Raw genomic sequence first — 22,500 nt, 5'->3', positions numbered from 1 at the left:
TGTCTTCGCGCGAGCCTTTTCTTCCGGGCGGTGTGCCCGCAGCAGTGTTGAAGACCACCTGCCGGCCAGGCGCTAGATTCTCTAAAGAGAGGATCAAGGAAGAGTTCGAGGGGGCAGCATGAGCAAAGCAAGATGGCGCCGCTATAAACATTTGCCAGCGTCGTAACGGACTCGGCCCGACCACCAGGACCCGCCAAGAAAACATACCCCAGCCAGAGGCCGAGCGTAAAAGGGGTATATATATATATATATATATATATATATATATATATATATATATATATATATATATATATATATATATATATATATATATATATATATATATATATATTGGATGGATAGATATTCAGTTACTAGCTCTTTCCCTAATACCTATTTCTCTCCCTCCCTATTCCTCCCTCCTCTCCCTCCGGTGCCTCAAGCGGATGTAAGGTAATTGGGTTGCCGGAGAGAAAAATGCTGGATACCTTCTCTCTCTCTCTCTCTTTTTCACCTGGACTAGAGACTGAAGAATGTGATGAAGGGAAAAGAGGAGATGAGGGGAGGAAGGTGAGGAGGTGAGAATACGGGGGAGGAGGAGGAGGAGGAGGAGGAGGAGGAGGAGGAGGAGGAGGCCAACAAGAGAGAGATCGTAATAAGCCGGCAGTATTAATTTTACGGGGCAATTTACTACACCTGGATGCCTTGCTCTCTCTCTCTCTCTCTCGGGTAATTGCAAGTGTTGATGTTTCTTCGTGAGTGCGCGGGAAACGGTGGATGCACGCACACACGCACACACACACACACATCTGTTATTCATAAGCATTCAGTCGTGTTTTTTGAGTGTGTGTGTGTGTGTGTGTGTGTGTGTGTGTGTGTGTGTGTGTGTGTGTGTTTGCTTCTCACGCACACACATCAAGACTTGCAAAAACGACAGAGAGAGAGAGAGAGAGAGAGAGAGAGAGAGAGAGAGAGAGAGAGAGAGAGAGAGAGAGAGAGAGAGAGAGAGAGAGAGAGAGAGAGAGAGAGAGAGAGAGAGAGAGAGAGAGAGAGAGAGAGAGCTTTCACATCCATCTCTCACACACAGTACTAAACATAAACAAACACACAAACAAACAATGACAATAACAGCAATATACACAACCCCCTCCCCCCTGCCCCCCCTTCACACCTGTATGTCTTAATGGGTGTCGAACTGGGGTAACGGCAGGTACGGTTGTCAGCCACTCAGCCACCACTCTCCCTGCGGCCACGTGGGTATACATCAGTAGGTCATATGCTCGCTCTCTCTCTCTCTCTCTCTCTCTGAATGGAAAGATAAATATTAATGAATGAAAAAAAATATGTTACAGTTAAGTCGTCCTTCTCCTCCTCCTCCTCCTCCTCCTCCTCCTCCTCTTCTTCTTCCTCCTCCTCCTTCTACTACTATAAACATCACTAAAAATGTCTCTCTTTTCCTTCTTTTCTTCCTCCTCTTCATCTCCTCCTCCTCCTCCTCCTCGTTCTACTACTATAAACATCACTAAAAATGTCTCTCTTTTCCTTCTTTTCTTCCTCCTCTTCATCTCCTCCTCCTCCTCCTCCTCCTTCTACTACTATAAACATCACTAAAAATGTCTCTCTTTTCCTTCTTTTCTTCCTCCTCTTCATCTCTTCCTCCTCCTCCTCCTCTTCTTCAATCATTCTTTCTTTCGTCTCCCCTTTCCTCATTCTTTCCTCCTCCATGTTCCTCTTTCCATTTTCTTTCCGTCAATCTTCCACTCCTTCCTTCTTCCTCCTCCTCCTCTGCATTCCTCCCACAAAGCCATCCGTCACACATTCCTCTTCAACATTTTAATCACTGCAAGGTCATCATTCCCATTCTCTAAGATGATGATTGAAAAGAGAGAGGAGGAGGAGGGAGAGATAATAGAATATGGATAGGCCTAAGCAACTCATTCTGAAGGCCTATACGAGAAGGAGGAGGAGGAGGAGAAGGAGGAGGAGGATTAAGTTGCAAGGCACAATCTTTCCTCCCTTTCCTCCATTTGTCCCTCCCTTTCCTCCTCCTCCTCCTTTCCCTTCTTTTTCCTCTATAACCCTTTTGTGAGGAGGAGGAGGAGGAGGAGGAGGAGGAGGAGGAGGATGCTATTACAGAAAGGATGATGTGTGTGTGTGTGTGTGTGTGTGTGTGTGTGTGTGTGTGTGTGTGTGTGTGATATCTTTCTTGTTCTAATCATTATCTTTGTCATCATTGTAATATTCCTTTGTCACAGGTAATTCTCTCTCTCTCTCTCTCTCTCTCTCTCTCTCTCTCAGGTGGGAAGACGGGAAGCGGGTCCAATTAAGGTTTTTCGTACAGGTAAAAACACGTTTCAATCAAGTCTTCAGGTAATTGGGATGCTGATGATGCTGATGATGGAAAACAACAAAGAAACAATGACAGCCAATTACCGTAAACAACCTAACAACACTAACTACCTAATTAACTAACCTAACCTAACACTAACTACCTAACCTAACCTATCAACCTAACACTATCTCTCTTAACTACCAAACTACCTAACCTATCAGACTGCTTAACCTAACACTAACCTAACCTAACCTAACCTAACCTAACCTATCTATCTTCTTAACTACTTAACCTAACCTAAATACTAACCCAACTTAACCTAACTACCACTAATCATTCATCTATCGTTCTGTCTATTCACTTATCTATCTGTCTCCCTATTCACTTATCTATTTATCTAAGTTGTCTATCTATTAACTACTCTTTCGAACTGTCTGTCTATCTAATCGTGTCTACTTATTAATGTATCTTTAAATATTTGTTCATTTATCTAACTTTCTAACTAATCAATTACTTATCTAACTGTCTATCCATCTATCAAATCGTCTATTCATACATGTTAATCTATTCATCTATCCCAAATTCGTCTCACCTAACCTAACACCTTCAGCGCCTTCCCCAGGTATCAAGGTGTTCCCGAGGTGCCGTCCGCCGCCCCAAGGAGCCCCGAACCCTCTCCACGCTGGACCCTTCGTTGGTAACCCGAGCGAGGTTTGCGGTGCCCTCAGTGGTGCCCGGAAACCCACACCGCGCCGCAGTAACCACCAACCTGCCCCGTCCCTTGCCCCAATGCCCCACGCCCCGCCCCGCGACTCCCACGAGAACCCGCGACTCCCCTTTGACGGAGGATGTTCGTGGGGGATTATACGGGAAGGAGGTAACCCACAGGACCCCCGAAGATAGGAGTCTCTCACAAGGATTTGATGTAGGGAAGGATTGTCAGACGCTGCCGCCTTTTACTTTAACTATTTCCAACGGTCAAAAATGACATCAGTCGGGTTCTAATGAGTGTTTTTTCAGGTTCACGGTACAGAAGAAGGGCTTAAACTACCACCAGGGTCATGGAACTACCCCTGAAAAAGCCTACAGACAACGGGTCACAGAAACTTCAACGAGAGACTTACCAAACAGAAGGAGAAGGAGAAGAAGAAGGTCTAGAAATGAAATCACGAACACTAGAAGTAATACACGATTTTCTCCTTCACTGCAACAAGTTTCTCGAGTGTATTGAAGTGCAGTAACGCCGAAGTCACTCGAAAAATTCTGCCAAAACGTGTGTGTGTGTGTGTGTGTGTGTGTGTGTGTGTGTGTGTGTGTGTGTGTGTGTGTGTGTGTGTGTGTGTGTGGTATTTTAACGAGGCCCAGCTATGCGGTCACGTCTCCAAGGCCACGATAACAAGTGATTAGATTGAGGTTTAAAAATGCAAGAATCCCGATGATGTTAAGATGTTACGTGACCACCCTTTCTGACCGCCACCATCACCACCACCACCACCACTGCCTCATCACCACTACCAGCATCACCCTACCACTCACCACTACCAGCATCACCACCCCACAAATCTTAACAGCTCCTCACCACACACTTTCAATATATAATTCACTGAAGAGACAGACAGCAGAGAGTTCATCACCACCACCATCACCACCACCACTACCAACATCACCACTACCAGAATCACCACCCCACAAATTTCAACAGCTCCTCACCACAGATAGACAGATAGACAGACATAGACAGCTCACCACCACCACCACCACCACTACCAGCATCACCACCCCACAAACTTCAACGGCTCCTCACCACACAGACAGATAAACAGACATAGACAGAATTCACTGGAGAGATAGACAGTTCACAATCGCCACCACCACCGCCGCCATTACCAGGTCGTGACAGGGAACAAAAGGGGGACTCGTGCCAACAAACACACGCACACACACACACACACAAAAAAAAAACCCAGCAGCACCCAAGAAACAAACAGACAACCAGGACTCGTGTCGCCACAGTGCCGCCGCCACACCCACGCCGCTACGCCTTTATTCACGCCCACGCCCAGGAGGAGGAGGAGGAGGAGGAGTTGGAGGAGGAGGAGGAGGAGGAGAAGGAAGGAAGGAATTTAATGGATGAATATAATGAAAAAAAAACAATATAAATGAGAGAGAGAGAGAGAGAGAGAGAGAGAGAGAGAGAGAGAGAGAGAGAGAGAGAGAGAGAGAGAGAGAGAGAGAGAGAACCATAAAAGGGAACAATATAATCAGGTGAGCTAATTACAGGAAGACCAGCACAGGTGAGATGAACACACACACACACACACACACACACACACACACACACACACACGAATACAAGGTTCCTCTGGTTCAAATCTCTCTCTCTCTCCTTTGATTTTCCCTCCTTCGTTCTCTCCTTCCTTCCTCCTGTAATCTCTTCCCTCCTCCTCCTCCTCTATCTCTATTCCTAAATCATTCATATCCTGTCCCTCCCCCATTCTCTCTCTCTCTCTCTCTCTCATTCATAGTCATTCACTTGTTGACTTATGATAGATCGATGGAGAGAGAGAGAGAGAGAGAGAGAGAGAGAGAGAGAGAGAGAGAGAGAGAGAGAGAGAGAGAGAGAGAGAGAGAGAGAGAGAGAGAGAGAGAGAGAGAGAGAGAGAGAGAGAGAGAGAGAGAGAGAGAGAGAGAATGATTGAAGATGAAAGATGATGAAAGGGAGAGAGAAGAGGAAGGATGGAAAAGAAGGGAGATAAGAGGAGAGAGAAGGGAGAGGGAGGGAAAGAAGAAAAAAAGAAAATAAGGAAGGAAGAAGAAAAGGAGAATAACGGAATGGAGGAGGAGGAGGAGGAGGTCAAGGAGGAGGTCAGGGGGGGGGGGGAGGGTGGCTGAAAGGTTCTCTGATTCGTGTGACAAAGGTTCGAATCCCGTGAATCATTACCGGGAGTCATTCGAACCATCCGTCATGTGTGAAGAGGAGGAGGAGGAGGAGGAGGAGGAGGAGAAGGGAGGAGGAGGAGGAGGAGGAGGGAGGGAGGAGGAGAGAGAGGACTTCATTGTGATTTTGACATGAGGAGGAAGAGGAAGGAAGGAAGGAAGGGAGAAAATGATGGATAGGAGATGAAGGAAGGAAGGAAAGAAGGAGAGTGAAGAGGAATAGGAGGAGGAGAAGATTAGGGAAGAGAAGAAGGGAGGTAAGGAAGAGAAGAGGAAAGAAAGGGAGGAAAGGGAGAAGAAAAAGAGGGAGAAAAGGAAAATGAGAGATTGAGAGAGGAATGCAAGGGAGAGGAGGAGGAGGAGGAGGAGGAGAGAAGAGAGAGCCTGTCATTTGCACCAATAACGGAAAATGACCGCGAGGAGGAGGAGGAGGAGGAAGAGGAGGAGTTAACTTAAGACTAGAAGCAAAAACTAAATCATGAATCGAAGTAAAAAAAAATAAAGGAAGAAGAAGAAGAGGAAGAAGAAGAGGAGGAGGAGGAGGAGGAGGAGGAAAAACGAGAAATCAAAAGAAGAACCGAAAAACTAAATAATAAGAACAGAAGAAGAACGAAACTTAAAGAAGAGGAGGAGGAGGAAGAGAGAAGAAGAAGAGGAGGAGGAGAAGACAATTAAGAAGAGCACGCGACGAAGAAAGTGGAAACGAAGAGGAGGAGAAAAACTAGAAGAACAGGAGTGGAGGAGGAGGAGGAGGAGGAGGGGCACGCGATCCACGAAGCTGCAGAACAAGAAAAAAGAAGACTAACCACAAGATGATCCAAATAAAACAAGAAAAATGAAAGAAGACAAGGAGGAGGAAGAGGAGGAGGAGGAGGAGGAGGAGGAAGGTGATGAAGGTAAATAATAAACTGTAGCAAAAAAGAAGAAGGAAGAAGAAGAAGAAGAAAAAGAAGAAGAAGAAGAGGAATAAGTAGAAGAAAGTGGAGGAGGAGGAAGAAGAAGAAGAGGAATAAGTAGAAGAAAGTGGACGAAGAAGAAGAAGAAGAAGAAGAAGAAGAGGAAGGAGGAGAATAAATCTAAGAAAGGGAGGAGGAGGAGGAGAAAGAGGAAGAGGATGAAGAAGAAGAAGAAGAGAAGAAAAAGAAGAACAAGGGAGAAAGAGGAGGAGGAGGAGAAGAGCGAGAAGAAGAAGGAGGAGGAGGAGGAGGAGGAGGAAGAGAAGAAGAACGAATACCAAAGAAGTCGAAGGAGGAAGAGGAGGAGGAAGAGGAGGAGGAGAACAAGTCCGGGAGAGAAGAAGAAGAAGAAGAAGAAGAAGAAGAAGAAGAAGCAGTTTAAAAAAAAGTAGTAGTCGTCGGAAGAGAATTCAGAGGAGGAGGAGGAGGAGGAGGAAGGAGGAGGGAGGGAGGGGGGGGGGGGGGGGATGCCCAGGTAGAAGAGTTACCTGTCGAGGCCGGAGCGAGGGCGGTAATTACAGTGTCTTTACCTGGGGCAGTGAACACACGAGCTCCGCTGCTGCCCCGCTCACCTGCGTTCACCTGGGCGGGGCGGGGCGGGGCGGTGGAAGGGGTGGAGGTGGTGTGGATGATATATAGTATACGGAGGCTGGTATCTAGTGGAGGAGGAGGAGGAGGAGGAGGGGGGAAGAGTGAAGAAGGAGAACATATAGAAAGATTATATTAGGAAAGTGAAGGAGGAGGAGAAGGAGAAGAAGGAGGAGGAGGAAGAAGAGGAAATAGAAGTTGTAACAGGAGACGAAGAAGTAGAAGGAAGATGAAGAAGAAGAAACAAAGATAAAGAGGAGGAAAGAAGAAACTGGCGGAGGAGGAGGAAGACGAAGAAAAAGAAGAAGAACCTCTTGGAAGAAACTGGAGGAGGAGAAGAAAGAGGGAGAAAAAGGAGAAGAACCACTTGGAAGAACTGATCACCAAGACCTACATGTTATTTACTTACATTTTTCAACTCCTTCACCCTTTGGTCGAGCTACAATGTTCCCGAACCTCAGCATACATTTGAACTTCCTAGTGTGACCCGCGGAAGGATTAAAGCACTTCTGTAGGCAAGCTCGAATGTGTTTAGGGCACCCCCGACGCAGCAAAGTGACGGTAAATGCGAAAATTCACGAACTTCAACATACATTTGAACTTGCCTAACTGGACCTTTTGGGCATGATAGTTGGGTAGCCCTAACCTAGAGTGACCTGCCCTGACCTAGTGTGTACAAAATTCACGAACTTCAGCATACATTTGAACTTTCCTAACTGGACCTTTTGGGCACGATAGTTGGGTAGCCCTGACCTAGAGTGACCCGGCCTGACCTAGTGTGTACAAAATTCACGAACTTTTGCACACATTTGAACTTGCCTAACTTGACCTTTTGGGCATGATAATTGGGTAGCCCTGACCTAGTGTGTACAAAATTCACGAACTTTTGCACACATTTGAACTTGCCTAACTTGACATTCTGCCCATGATAGTTGAGTAGCCCTGACCTAGAGTGACCCGGCCTGACCTAATGTGACCCGCGGAATGATTAAAGCACTTCTGTAGGCAAGCTTGAATGCGTGTAGGTCACCCCCGACGCAGCAAAGTGACGGTCAATGAGATTCTTAAAGCAAGTGATTGTTTCCGCACTAACCACTAATCCGGGAAGCCTGTTGCAGTGGCGGAGAAGGAGGAAGAGGAAGATGATTATTCGGGCGTTTAGGTCATGGCGCCGCAAAGAGGAAGAGGAGGAGGAAGAGGAAAAAGAAGAAAAATAATTAAGATGAAGAAGAGAAAGAAAGAAGAAAGACAAGATTGAAGAACATGAACAAAAACGAAAACAAGAAAAAAACAAAACAAAAAAACAACAACGATACTAGGGCACAAGTTGGACTGGTTGAGAGGAGGAGGAGGAGGAGGAGGAGGAGGAGGAGGAGGGGCAAGAGGCGGGGAAGCGAAACATTGTGACACGGAGGGCGAATAGTTGCTTCTGAAGAGGAGGAGGAGGAGGAGGAGGAGGAGGAGGAAGAAGAACTGGCTGCCGCATCATGCCCAGAGCACTGTTTCTCTCTCTAATAAGAGTAACACAAGGGGAGAGAGAGAGAGAGAGAGAGAGAGAGAGAGAGAGAGAGAGAGAGAGAGAGAGAGAGAGAGAGAGAGAGAGAGAGAGAGAGAGAGCACACACACACACACACACACACACACACACACACACACACACACACTCTGCAATTTCCAAGAAACTGGATTAAAAAAAAAAAAAAAAAAAACGGAGAGAAACAGAGAGAGAGAGAGAGAGAGAGAGAGAGAGAGAGAGAGAGAGAGAGAGAGAGAGAGAGAGAGAGAGAGAGAGAGAGAGAGAGAGAGAGAGAGAGAGAGAGAGAGAGAGAATAAAAGAACCAAGAGAGAAAACGGAATCAATATATACGAAGAAAAAGAAAAAAAAAATAAAGAAAAAATGGCGAAAACTAAATGTTGGATAAAATGACTGGGATTCGAACCCTGGACCGGAGGATGAAAAATGGTGTTACGCTGACGATGATTGCAAATTATACCCCTCCCCCCCCTCCTCCATATCTCCTCCTCCTCCTCCTACCTCTGAGCTACCGTCTCCTCTTTTTCTTCGTCGTCTTCCTCCTCCTCCTCCTCTTCAATCTCCTCTTTTTCCTCCTCCTCTTCTTCGTCTTCCTCCTCCTCTCTCTCTCTCTCTCTCTCTCTCTCTACGAAGGAAGGAAATGGAGAAAGAAGTAGAGGAGAGGAAGGAAGGAAGGAGAGGAAGGAGGGAAGGAAGAAAGAGAGAGAGGAAGGAAGGAACTGGAGAAAGAAGTATAGAGGAGAGGAAGGAAGGAAGGAGGGAAGGAAGAAAGAGGGAGAGGAAGGAAGGAAATGAAGGAAACAAAGAAGAAGAAAAAAAAAGAAATGAGGAAGAACGTGAAGAATAGAAAGTAAAAAGAAAAAAAGAAGAGAATGTATTGAAAGCAGAAAAGAATTTGACATTTGACAGTCTGAAACATTAACCTTTTGTTGTTGTTGTCGTTTTGCCTTGTTGATGCACGTTCTTGGCAGCAAACGTGACCTGCCGTGTGTGCCTATCGACGCGGCAACCCTTCACACCTGCCCTTACATAATTAACCTGTTCTCGTTACCTGTGTTTACCTGTCCGAGCCGCTCACCTGGGCAAAAGTCACGCCTCACTTTTTATGGTGAAATAGCAAGATAGTGAGTTATTTATACACACGAAAGACCAACTACTACTACTACTACTACTACTACTACTACTAATTCAAGTTTTTAAAGGGCGTCGGTGGCTGAGTGGAAGGAAGCGTGCAGGAGGCCTCAGGTTCACGTCCAGCCCGCGCTAAAAACAAGCTGGCAATGTTTCACCCACCGCCGAGTGTCCCAAGGCTACCCACACGCTGCCCTGAAGAACACCTGTCAACCCGGACTCCAAATTCTCTCTCTACTCGTAAAAGGAGGATCAAAGATGAGCTCCGGGGGCCAGCGTGAGCCAAGCTAGATGGCGCCACTACACAAACTTTCCCGCGCCATAACCCCCACCACCCCCACCAAGAAAGCCTGCCCAGAAATATAAGTTTTCTTCACATTATTTTTTTCCAGTCTGAAGAAAGAAAGAAAGAAAAAAAAAGAGCGAGAATGTGGGGAAAAAATTGACTTGTATGTATTTAAGGGAGAAACACACACACACACACACACACACACACACACACACACACACACACACACACACACACACACACACACACGAGAGAAAAGGAAGAGAGTAGGACTATTTTGAAGGACCGGAAGTGACTCTTGAGGGGGCATAAAAGGAGTATTGTGGGAGGAGGAGGAGGAGGAGGAGGAGGTTTGTTTGAAAGCTTCTTGTGTGTATTTGCAGTGACACGAGAAACAGATTTAGAAAAGGAAGGAAGGAAGGAAGGAAGGAAGGAAGGAAGGAAGAGAGAGAAGGAAAGTGAATGAAAAAGGGGGAGAAAGGAAAGGAGGAAGAAAGGGAGGGAAGGAAAGGGAAAGAAAGCCGGGAGAAAGGAGAAGGATGGCATAAATTTGGGGAGAGAAAGAAGAAAGGAGAGGAAAAGGGAGGGAGAAGAAGGAAAGAAGGAAATGAAGGAAATGGAAAGGAGGGAACGGAAAAGGATGTAAGAAATGAAGATAAAAATAACGAAGGAATGAAGGAAGGGAGAAGAAAAGAAGGAAGGAAAAGGAAAAAGGAAGAAAAGAAGGAAGACAAAGAAAGGGAGAGAAAGAAAATTGATAAATACAAATGAAAAGAAAAAAGAAAAAACAAAGAAAATAAGAAAAGTAAAAGAAAGAAAGGAAGGAAGGAAGGAAGGATGGAAGGAAGGAAGATTAAATTGTTGAGACGTAACTAAGGAGGAGAAGGAGGAAGGAAGGAAGGAGGAGGAAGGAGGAGGAAGAGGAAGACGTCGGTGCGTAATGATATTTGATGATGGGAGAATGAAAGTGAGGAGGAGGAGGAAGAGGAGGAGGAGGAGGAGGAGGAGGAGGAGGAAACAGAAACGAGAGAAAATGAGACGAAGAAGGAGAAGAAGAAGAAGGAATAAACGAAAACAAGAGGAAAGTAGAAGAAAGTGAAAGAGGAAAGAGAAGAGGAAGAAGAGGAAAAGGAGGAGAAAGAAGAGGAAGAGGAGGAAAAGAAGAAAAACTAGAATACGAAAAGGAAATGGAAGAGAAGAGAGGAGGAAGAAGAAAAGAAAACAACAACAAATAAACAACAAAAAGAGCGCAAAAGAGAGCCCAAAGAAGAAGAAGAAGAGAAGGAAGAGGAAGAGGAGAATCAAGAGGAGGATCAGGAACCAGGTCGCAAGGGGATCGGATTCTATTGGTCTTGATGCGAAGAAAAACGTTCCACCAATTGAGATGTTTATTGCAAGGCTTCTCTTAGGGATGACGACACGTGCTATATTTAGAGGAAGAAGAAGAGGAGGAGGAGGAGGAGGAGGAGGAGGAGGAGGAGGAGGAGGAGGAGGAGGAGGAGGAGATGAAAGAGTAGATTAGGAAAAGGAAGATAAGAGTTGAGAAAGAAAGGAGAAACCGAGTTAGCAGGAAGATGACTATTACAACTACTACTACTACTACTACTACTACTACTACTACTACTACTACTATTACTACTACAGCTGCAACCTTATCTTCTGTTTTCATTCTAAGTCACAAGTGGTTTAATTTCCCAACCATTATTATCAACAACACAAATTCGTCGCTTCTAAAAATACCGAGAGAATGAAAACGAACTCGGGGTCATGTGAGTGAGGGAGGCTTGCTATTCTCTCTCTCTCTCTTGTTGTATTATGTTTGTTTAACCTTGTCTAACCTTCCCTCCTCCTTGCTTTCTTTCTTTTCTGCTTGTTATTCTTTCTCTAATCTCTCTTTATTTCTCTCTCTTTCTTTTCTGCTTGCTATCTTGTCTAACCTTCCTCCTTCTTGCTTTCTTTCTCTCTTTTTTTCTCTCTCTTTCTTTTCTGCTTGCTATTCCTTCTAATCTCTCTTTTTTTCTCTCTCTTTCTTGGTCTGTTATCTTCGTTTAACCTTGTCTAACCTTCCCTCTTTTTTCCTTTCTTTCTTTTTCTTTGTCAAAATACACAAGTTGACGTCTAATTACGTTCTTATGTTCGTATGTTCTCCTTACGTTCTTATGTTCTTATATCGCACCAGAACGACGTCGCCTCTCGATCCACAGTTTGTTTTGGTAGCGGGAAGATGCCGGTGTGATAATAGAGTCGTATTTTAAAACATTTCGTCACCCAAGTTCACATATTTGACAGGGCTTTCGTAGGGGCTGTAGGCCTTTCCAGGGGTAGTTTTATGACCCTGGTAGTAGTGTGACCTTTCTTCTATGCCATGAACCTTAAAAAACACTCATGAAAACCCGATTGATGCTCTCTTTGACCTTTAGAAACAGTTAAGGTCTTAAAATACAGCCCTGAGACGCACGTAGACGAATCGCCCCAATGTTTTACCGCCATTACGGGCATCGATTTGTATAACAGCACCGGTAGCAAGGCGTCGGAAAACATCGCTCGTGTGACTTGGCCCTAAGAGAGTTTGTAGTGCGAGAGTTAGCGTCATACGGCCCATTGAAAGCGTTACTGGGCTCACTTCTCCTCCTTCCTATAGCCGCCTCCTCCTCCTCCGTTCAAAGCGTTACTGGGCTCACTTCTCCTCCTTCCTATAGCCGCCTCCTCCTCCTCCTCCGTTAAAAGCGTTACTGGGCTCACTTCTCCTTCCTATAGCCGCCGCCTCCTCCTCCTCCGTTAAAAGCGTTACTGGGCTCACTCCTCCTCCTTCTCCTCCTCTAATGAAGTTTCCACACGAGGGAGAGTTTGCAATTCGGGTGTTATCGCTAATCAGCTCCTTAAAAGCGTTACTGGGCTCACTTCTCCTCCTCCTCCTGTAATGAAGTTTCCACACGAGGGAGAGTTTGTAGTACGGGAGTTAGCGTTACTCGGCCCGTTCAAAGCGTTACTGGGCTCACTTCTCCTCCTTCCCATCGCCTCCTCCTCCTCCTCCTCCTCCTGTAATGAAGTTTCCACGTGACGTCCTACAGTAACGGAGCGAGGCGGCCGCTACTCCCTAACTGCCTCGGCCGCCCTGTCTGTCTGTCTGTCTGTCTGTCTGTCTTCCTGTTTGTCTTCCTTGGTCACTCCCTGTCTGTCTGTCTTCTCTGTCTTTCTGTCTCCCTTGCTTGCTGTCTTGTTTTCATCCCTGTCTTCTTGTCTTCTCCCTTTCGCTGTCTGTTTCTGTCTTCCTGTCTGTCTGTCTGTCTGTTTGGCTTTATTTTTTGCTCTCTCTCTCTCTCTCTCTCTCTCTCTCTCTCTCTCTCTCTCTCTCTCTCTCTCTCTCTCTCTCTCTCTCTCTCTCTGCCTCGTTGCCCCCCTCTCCTCGTCTAAGCACACACACCTGCCCTTCCGCACACACACACACACACACACACACACACACACACACACACACACACACACGCACACACACACACACACGCCAGAATTCCATCGTCTTTTCATTGCTTTCTTTTACTGTTTTTGTCTTCGTTTTTTTTTTTTCGTTTTTAATTATTTATCAACACCTGTATAGAATATTAACACACACACACACACACACACACACACACACACACACACACACACACACACACACACACAGTAATATTCCTTTCTTCCCTTTAATGCTACAAATAAATTCTTCAGTCCAGTCATCGTTTGAATATCATAATGTGTGTCCCTTAACATATAGTACTTTCATTATAATTCCTTTTAAATAGTGATAACAATATAATAGCATTTGTTAACAGTAAGAGAAGAACATGAGGAGCTTGCAAAGGGTGAGTCAGCTGGTCTACACATCGCGACTCCTTTTTCTTTTCCTATTATTTCCTTCAAGTGTCAGAAGATCACCCACATGCTGACCACACCTTCACCCTAACTTCAGCGACTTCAGGAGGAGCACCGGGGGCATCATGGGTCAAAGAGTCGCAACCACGGAAGTCACTATAAATAAAATACGACTGCGCCACTACCAAGCTGGGGTGGCACAAGAGGCCCCTCAAGGCAGCTTACCGGGGCTACGGGCAGCGCCTTGAGAAAATAAGAATACCAAAATAAAGTATAGAGAAAAATTTATTAAGATTTCCATGGACTGTTTTGTGATCCTGGTGATAGTTTTACACGACTTCTGAATCTTGAAAGGAAAAAGTCACCAATGAAATCCCGGTTAATCTTCTCTGGGGCATCGGGAAATGGTCGTAAAGGTAACCGGATACGTTTAAAAATATGGATAATGGACTTTGATGATCCTGGTGATAGTTTTACACGACTTCTGAATCTTGGAAGGGAAAAATAACCAATGAAATCCCGGTTAATCTTCTCTGTGGCATCGGGAAATGGTCGTAATGGTAACCCGATATGTTTAAGAATATGTATAATGAACTTCGGTGATCCTGGTGATAGTTTGACACAACGTCTGAATCTTGAAGGGAAAAAGTCACCTATGAAATCCCGGTTAATCTTCTCTGGGGCATCGGGAAATGATCGTAATGGTAACCCGATATGTTTAAGAATATGGATAATGAACTTTGCTGATCCTGGTGATAATTTTACAAGACTTCTGAATCTTGAAGGGAAAAAATCACTAATGAAATCCCGGTTAATCTTCCCTGTGGCATTGGGAAATGGTCGTAATGGAAGCCAGAGACGTTTAAAAATGTGGATAATGGACTTTGATGATCCTGGTGATAGTTTTACACGACTTCTGAATCTTGGCAGGAAAAAATGACCAATGAAATCCCGGTTAATCTTGTCTGTGGCCTTAGAAAATTGTAATGGGAGTCTGACATGTTTAAATAATATGGATAATGGAATGTTTTAGATGATCCCAGAGATTTTAGAAGACTTCAATCTTGGAAAAATGACCAATGAAATCCCGGTTAATCTTGTCTGTGGCCTTAGAAAATTGTAATGGGAGTCTGACATGTTTAAATAATATGGATAATGGAATGTTTTGTGATCCTGGTGAGAGATTTACAAGACTTCTGAATCTTGAAGGGGAAAAAATCACTAATGAAATCCCGGTTAATCTTCCCCGTGGCCTTAGAAAATTGTAATGGGAGCCTGGCATGTTTAAATAGTATGGATAATGGAATGTTTTGTGATCCTGGTGATAGTTTGACACGACTTCTGAATCTTGAAGGGAAAAAATCACCAATGAAATCCCGGTTAATCTTGTATATATTATTTTTTTCTTGTTTTCCTTCAATAATTTCCTTCGTTTTTTTTTTTTTCATTCTCGTACTCCAAATTATTTCTCTTCCTCTTTCTCTTCTTCCTCTTCATCTTTCTCCTCTCCCTCATTTTTCCCTCTTACTCCAATTATTTATCTTCTTCCTCTTCTTCTTTCTTCTTAGTGGCCTTGGGAAATTCTCGTAAGGGAGTCTGAGCGGTTTAACAATATAGGCCTATGTCTTTGCGCCTACCGTATTGGCACTCCCCGCACGACCGCCACATTTCGAAATCACGGCTTCTTTGCGATATGAAAACACACAAACACACGAACACCCCCCCACGAGCACGATGCAGACAGACATTTGACACGATACAAACAAAGGTAACCAAAGAAGACAGCTCTCTCTCTCTCTCTCTCTCTCTCTTCTACAGGTAAACACACGCGCGCGCTTGATTGCCAAACAGGTGTGTGTATGCGTGAGTGTGTGTGTGTGTGTGTGTGTGTGTGTGTGTGCGCGGAAGAGGAAGTGAAAAGACATGAGGAAAAGAAAGAAAATAACAGCAATAAAGAGAGAGAGAGAGAGAGAGAGAGAGAGAGAGAGAGAGAGAGAGAGAGAGAGAGAGAGAGAGAGAGAGAGAGAGAGATTAGTTAAGAAGTATTAAGAGGAAGAGTCGCAAGCATACGAAAGAAGAAAGAGGAAGAGGAAGAAAAAGAAGGGGAAGAAGAGGAAGAAAAAAATATGTATAAGAAGAGGAGAAAAAAGACAACGTGGAGGAAAAAAGGAAATAAAAGGATAAAGAAGGAAAAGAAGAAAGCGATATAAAGAAAAAGGGAAGAGGAAAAGGAAGAAAAAGGAGGAAGAGGAAGAAGAGAAAGACGAAGAGAAAGATAATTGGAATAAGAGGAAGAAAAAAAGACATAGAAGAAAAAGACAAAGAGATCAAAATAGAAAAGGAAAAAGGATGAAGGAAAATAAGGAGGAAGGAAAACGAGAAGAAAAAGAGGAAAAGGAAAAAGAGAAAGACGAAGAGAAAGATAATTGGAGTAAGAGGAAGAAAATGAGACATAGAAGAAGACAAAAAGGATAAGATAGAGAAGGAACAAGAGCGAAAGAAAATAATGAGAAAAAAAGAGGAAAAGGAAGAAAAGGAAAACAAATAATTGGAGTAAGAGGAAGAAAAAAAGACGTAGAAGAAAAAAAGGACAAGATAGAGAAGACAAAAGAACGAAAGAAAATGAACAAGGAAAACAAGAAGAAAAAGAGGAAAAAGAGGAAGACAAATAACTGGAGTAAGAGGAAGAAAAAAGACGTAGGAGACAAAAAGGACAAGATAGAGAAGACAAAAAGAGCGAAAGAAAATAATGAAAGAAGGAAAACAAGAAGAAAAAGAAGAAAAGGAAGAGAAATAATTGGAGTAAGCGGAAGAAGACAAAATTTGAAGAAGAGAAGAAGGACAAGATAGAGAAGAAAAAAGAACAAAGAAAAAATAAGAAAAAAGGAAAAGAAAAAAAAATGAAGAAAAAGGGAATAAGGGAAAATGAAAACTACAAACCAAAACAGGAAGTGGCGAGGAGGAAAAAGAAGAAAAGGAGAAGACAAAAAGAAAACAAAAGAAAACAGAAAACCTCAAAAACCTCAACGAACGCCCCTTAGAAAAAAAACTTCAAAACCAACAAACACAAAAAAAGGGAAGGAAGAAAAAGCCCTTCCCCCCTCCCCCCCAAAAAAAGGGTAGGCCTAAAAAATGCAACAAAGAGGAGGAAGAGGAGGAGGAGGAAGAGGAGCCTTGATGAACCCGTAAGAAGAGGAAAACAAAAGAAGACAATGGTGGTTCTTTTTCTTCTTCCTCTTCTCATCATCAAGACAATAATGTGTTCGTTAGTAAGTTTGTTCGTTAGGAGGATGTGGCGATGTGGTTCTCCTCTTCCTATTCCTCCTCCTCTTCCTCTTTATTCCTTCTTTCGTGTCTATGGCGTGTGTGTGTGTGTGTGTGTGTGTGTGTGTGTGTGTGTGTGATGCGGGTTGGTGCTATAATGAACTTAGATGGTAGTGATGCTGGTGGTGGTGATGGTGGTGGTGGTGATGGTGGTGATGTTACAGGACGAATCCATCACCTTACATCACCACACACACACACACACACACACACACACACGCACGCACACACACACGCAAACCCTAAACGAAATTACAACCAGACTTCCCAATTAGCGAACTACAGTCAACCAGTCAGTCAAACCAGCAGTCAAGCGCGCACAGTCACATCTTCCAGTCAGTCAGTCAGTCGCTCCTTCGGTCAGTCAGTCAGTCACTCCAGTCAGTTAGTCAGTCAAATCACCAGTCAGTTAATCAGATCACCATCCAGTCAGTCGGTTATTGTCACTTACTCGGTCTGCAGTCAGTCAGTCAGTCAGTCAATCCTTCTATCACACTACCAGTCAGTCAGTTAGTCAGTCAATCAATCAGTTTAATCTTCTCTCAAATTACCACTCAGTCGGTCAGTCAACCAGCCAGTCAGTCAACCAGTTATTCAGTCAACCAGTCAGTCAACCCTTCTCTCACATTACCAATCAGTCAATCAGTTAATCGTTTCCTCACATTGCCAATCAGTCAACCAGTCAGTTAGTCAATCACACATCCGTCAAATCACGCACTCCTTCACTCACCTCAAGCCCCGTGACCACATCCTTACAGGCGGAGGGCGGCAGCGTCTCCTCTAGGGCCACCACCACACCCTCGTAGCCGTTTCTCACAAGCACAACACCACCGGAGCCGCAGACGAGCCCCAGCGCCACCAGCAGGAGCCCGAACACCCTCACTCCCGAAGGCGCCATGGTTGAAGTCTCGTCGGGTGGTTAGCTTGCACGCTAGTTCGATACCCGGTGCATCATAGCAAGGCCCCTTCTGCAGCGTCTTCGTCAGTCACTATTCTATCACTAGTCCGCTCCTCACGGCACTTCCAGGCCTGAGTCAGTGCCAGAACCCGTGCCAAATAGGATCACTACGCTGGGAGAGGTTCGCACCCCTTCGTCAGGTCCAGGAGAAGGCGCCGCACTGGTCTCTATAGCGGGTTCAGTCAGTCACCACCGCACGCAGTCACAGGCAAGACTCGGGAGAAGTCACACACACCACGACTCTCTCCGCAACCACCGCATATACTGAGATCCCGAGCCCGAGATTCCCGCCACCAGTGATGCCGCGGGTTGGTCACTTCTCGGCCAACATCCAACCGCGTCGCAGAGCTGGGAGGCTGCCGCGGGAGGTGGGAGGGGCGCGCGCTGCCACCCCGCTGCCTGACGCACGACTCACGCCTAACTTCGGCAATGTTCGGCGTTCGGGAAGCTTGACTAACACGACCTGAGAGTGTTTACTGATGAACTATGATACTGGGGACTCTTATCGATACTTAGAACTTAACTATATCAATTTTTTTTAGCATGTACAGAGAGCGAGATGAAAAAGAGCGTAAGAAAGAAAGAAAAAATAGTAAAATCAAGGTTTCAATACAGCCATTATTATCTAACCCAATAAGAACGCCCTCCAAAACGTTCTTTCACCTTCCCCTCCACATCAAGGAACGGCAAATCACACAAGCAACCAAAATTCGTTCACCAGTCAACCAGAAAACACCACCACCACCACCAACCCCAAGCTTCACAATAACGAGGTTCAACTCACATCATACCTCTTCCCTCCGACTTCTCTCCATTACCTCCTTCCCTCCAGCTATCCCTCCCTCCCTCTACCTATTCTCTCCATCTGGGGGGGAGGGAAGGAGGGGAGGGGAGGGGTGGTGGGCTGCTCTACTACCTACAACAAGGGCTTATATCAGCCTTCTAAGATGTATTAAGAGACCCTCAGGCACTGGGAGGGATGGAGGTAAGGGAGGGAAGGGAGGGAGGGAAAGGGAGAAGATAGGGAGAGAAGGATGCTGGGTGGTGTTGGTGGTTGCTATAGTGGTGGAAGTGGTTGTCCGGTAGTAGCAGTAGTAGTAGTAGTAGTAGTAGTAGTATGTATCGGGAATATAAACATGGGTGGAGGTATCTTTTATGTAGTAGTAAAAAAAGTAGTAGTAATAGTAGTAGTAGTGGTAGTGGTAGTAGTAGTAGTAGTAGTAGTAGTTTGGAGGTGAGAGCAGATCTAGATTTAACAGAAGGAGGAGGAGGAGGAGGAGGAAGGAAAAGGAGGACGAGGAAGAAGGAGAAGGAAGAGGAGGTTATGTCTAGATAATGAAGCAAAATATTCTCGTTCACATCAAAAAAGACTAAATTACAAAATATTTTAAAGTATTCAAACAACTCTCTTCTAAAACTAACTATTCTGAACTATTCTAACTTCTAAACTGACTATTCCAAACTATTCTGACTTCAAAAAATAAAACTATTCAAACTCTTCTATTCTAAAGTATTCTAAAAAACAAAATATTCTGACACAAAGGAGAGAAAAAAATGTCGTACGGGTAATAATAAGTCTAATTCTGGTCCATCATGTGACGCGCGGAGCTGCCGTCAGATGGGGCCCCAGTCTGCCGCTAATGGCCGTGTAATTCTCCCGTCTCTTGCACGAACGGTTGGCATATGCACGTAATACATCCACCGCTGCTCCTGTCTCTAATATGCTAACTGTTGTAGAGTGGATGAAACTGACTCACTATCCACCAGTCGTCCACTTTTCTTATGCAGGAGTAGACAAGGCTCTTCACTCTTTCATCGGTTGACATTTGCACGTAATACTTCAGCCACTGGTCCCGCCACACCTGTCTCTAATAGGCTAACTGTAGTAGAGTGGATGAAACTGACGCACTATCCACGAGCTTCAACGTCCGACACTGCAAATTCACTCTCGTCCAGTTTTCTTATGCAGGAGTTGACATGAATCTCCACTCTTTCATCGCTCCGACTCACGAATCTTCATTTCTTCATCCCTAGAACTTTGATACTCATAGAATTTACTAGACCTTTAAATAAAAAATAAATAAATGTGATCCAACTTTCTGATGCAAGAGTTGACACGGATCTTCACTCTTTCATCCCTCAGACTCCCGAATCTTTACTCCCTCATCTCTAAAACGATAAAGACCAGCTTCAGCACGGGAGGGAAGGGTTACGCCAGGCCGATAGGGTTAGGATCTTTGAAACTGAAGAAAAATAATGTCTTAAAACTTTCTAATGCAAGAGTTGACACGAATCTTCACTCCTTCATGACTCAAACTCACAAATCTAAACTCCCTCATGTATAAAACCGAAAAAAAAGACCAGCTTCAGCACAGGAGGAAGGGTTACGCCAGGCCGATAGGGTTAAGATCTTTGAAACTAAAGAAAAATAATGTCCTAAAACTTTATAATGCAAGAGTTGACACGAATCTTCACTCCTTCATGACTCAAACTAAAAAATCTTCACTCCCTCATCTCTAAAACCGAAAAAAAAGACCAGCTTCAGCACGGGAGGGAAGGCTTACGCCAGGCCGATAGGGTTAGGACAAGGGACAAGGGATCACTGTAAAAAAAATTCATCCGTGTCAGCACAAACAAGGGGCCAACCCGACCAGTCTTATAACCCCTTCAAGAGGCCTTAGAAGCATCATGAGCCGAAACGTAAACACACACACACACACACACACACACACACACATGGACCACACACACGCACGCACACATGCACACGGAAGATAATAAATTGCAATCATTATAGAGTGTTTATGTGTACCATGATTCAGCTACCAGGAGGAGGAGGAGGAGGAGGAGGAGGAGGAGGAGGAAGAGGAGGAAGAGGAGGAAGAGGAAGAGGGGGAAGAGGACATCACGACATCGACCACAAGTACAATATCAGTGGTCATAAATAATAGTAGTAGTAGTAGTAGTAGTAGTAGTAGTAGTAGAAGTAGCAGTAGTAGTAGTAGTAGTAGTAGTAGTAGTAGTTGTTGTTGTTGTTGACGTTAAAAAAATAAAATCCAAAAAAAAAAAAATAACAGAAGGAGAAAGAGGAGGAGGAGGAGGAGGAGGAGGAGAAAGAGGAGACAACCACCTAACACTCTTCCTCTTCCTCCTCCTCCTCCTCTTCCTCCTTCTCCTCCTCCCCTCATCTCCCGTTTCTCTCTCCCTCCCCTCCTGTCCCCTCAAGAATGACCTCTCCGTTCCCTCCTTGACCCCTCCACCCTAGGTCATGGGAGAGAGAGAGAGAGAGAGAGAGAGAGAGAGAGAGAGAGAGAGAGAGATGAGTGTGTGAAGAAACTTGGTCGTCTCGTTAGTGTGTTCGAATGTTTGTTTACCTCTCTCTCTCTCTCTCTCTGATGTGTTGATTTTTTAACTGCTTTGTTCGGACCTTTTTTTTTTTTTCTTTCTTCTGCTTCCTTTCCTTCTCCTCCTCCTCCTCCTCCTCCTCCTCCTCCTCCTCCTCCTCCTCCTCCTCCTCCTCCTCCTCTTCCTCCTTTTAAACTTGCATGTAATATTCTCTTTTCCTCCTCTTTTGATATTACAGGTATTAGAGTCTTCTTCTTCTTCTTCCTCCTCCTCCTCCTCCTCTTCATAGTCATCATCTTCTTCCTCCTCCTCTTCCTCAGGTATCACGGTCTCTGCGTTTTCTGTAATTATATAATATTCCTCTTCCTCTTTCTTCTTCTGTCTTCTCACGGGATCGGTCTTCTTCTTCTTCTTCCTCTTCTTCTTCTTCTTCATTTTCTCCTTGTTCGTGGTCTTCTTCCTCTTCTTCATTTTCTTCTTGTTGTTCGTCTTCTTCTTCCTCTCCTTCTTCTTCTTTTTCTTCTTCCTCTTCTGCTTCTTCTTCTTCCTCTTCTGCTTCTTCTTCTTCTTCTTCTTCTTCTTCTTCCTGTTCCTGATTTTCCTATTTTCTCCTCCTCCTCCTACACACACACACACACACACACACACACACACACACGCAAACAAACACACACATACAAGTTAGCACGTCAGGAGGGGGAGGAGGGGAGAGGTAAGGGGGGACGGAAGGGGGAGGGTGGAGGGTGGGGGGGGGGGTCCTAAACCAATACTGTCCCTTACCGAATGTGACCACAACGTGTCTAAGACGAGATGAAAACAAGAGAATTTGCCCAAACAAGGAGGGGTGGTTACTCTCTCTCTCTCTCTCTCTCTCTCCTTTCTTCTTTTTCCTATTTACTTTTTCTTTCATTTTCTTTCTTTTTTCTTCATTTCCTTCTTTTTTTTCTTTCTCCCTTCTCTTCTTTCTTTATGTGCTAATTCTCTCTCTCTCTCTCTCTCTCTCTCTCTCTCTCTCTCTCTCTCTCTCTGATACAAGAAGAAAAAGAAGAGAAATGGAGATAAGGAATGGAGATAAAGAGGAAGATGAGAGAAAAGAGGAGGAAAGAGGAAGAAGAGAAGGAGGAGGAGGAGGAGGAGGAGGAGGAGGAGGAGGAGGAGGAGGAGGGAAAGAAGAACAAACATAAGAAAGACCTAAATACCTGCTTCTTATGGTCAAATTACACACACACACACACACACACACACACACACACACACACACACACACAC

General features: G+C 44.7%; 1 protein-coding gene across 1 annotated transcript in view; it reads right to left on the bottom strand.

Moving 5' to 3' along the window:
* Positions 1 to 18,354, bottom strand: part of LOC126985261 (calcium-activated chloride channel regulator 1-like) — a 40,167-nt gene extending 21,813 nt beyond the window's left edge. The window contains exon 1 of the mRNA XM_050839894.1: positions 17,659 to 18,354. Within this exon, the coding sequence (XP_050695851.1) occupies positions 17,659 to 17,826 (168 nt within the window). The 5' untranslated portion in view covers positions 17,827 to 18,354. The remainder of the gene's footprint in view (positions 1 to 17,658) is intronic.
* Positions 18,355 to 22,500: the final 4,146 nt, after the last annotated feature.

The sequence above is a fragment of the Eriocheir sinensis genome, chromosome 59, assembly GCF_024679095.1.
Source record: "Eriocheir sinensis breed Jianghai 21 chromosome 59, ASM2467909v1, whole genome shotgun sequence".
NCBI classification, from domain to species: Eukaryota; Metazoa; Arthropoda; class Malacostraca; order Decapoda; family Varunidae; genus Eriocheir; species Eriocheir sinensis.
This window is presented reverse-complemented; position numbering and strand designations above follow the sequence as displayed.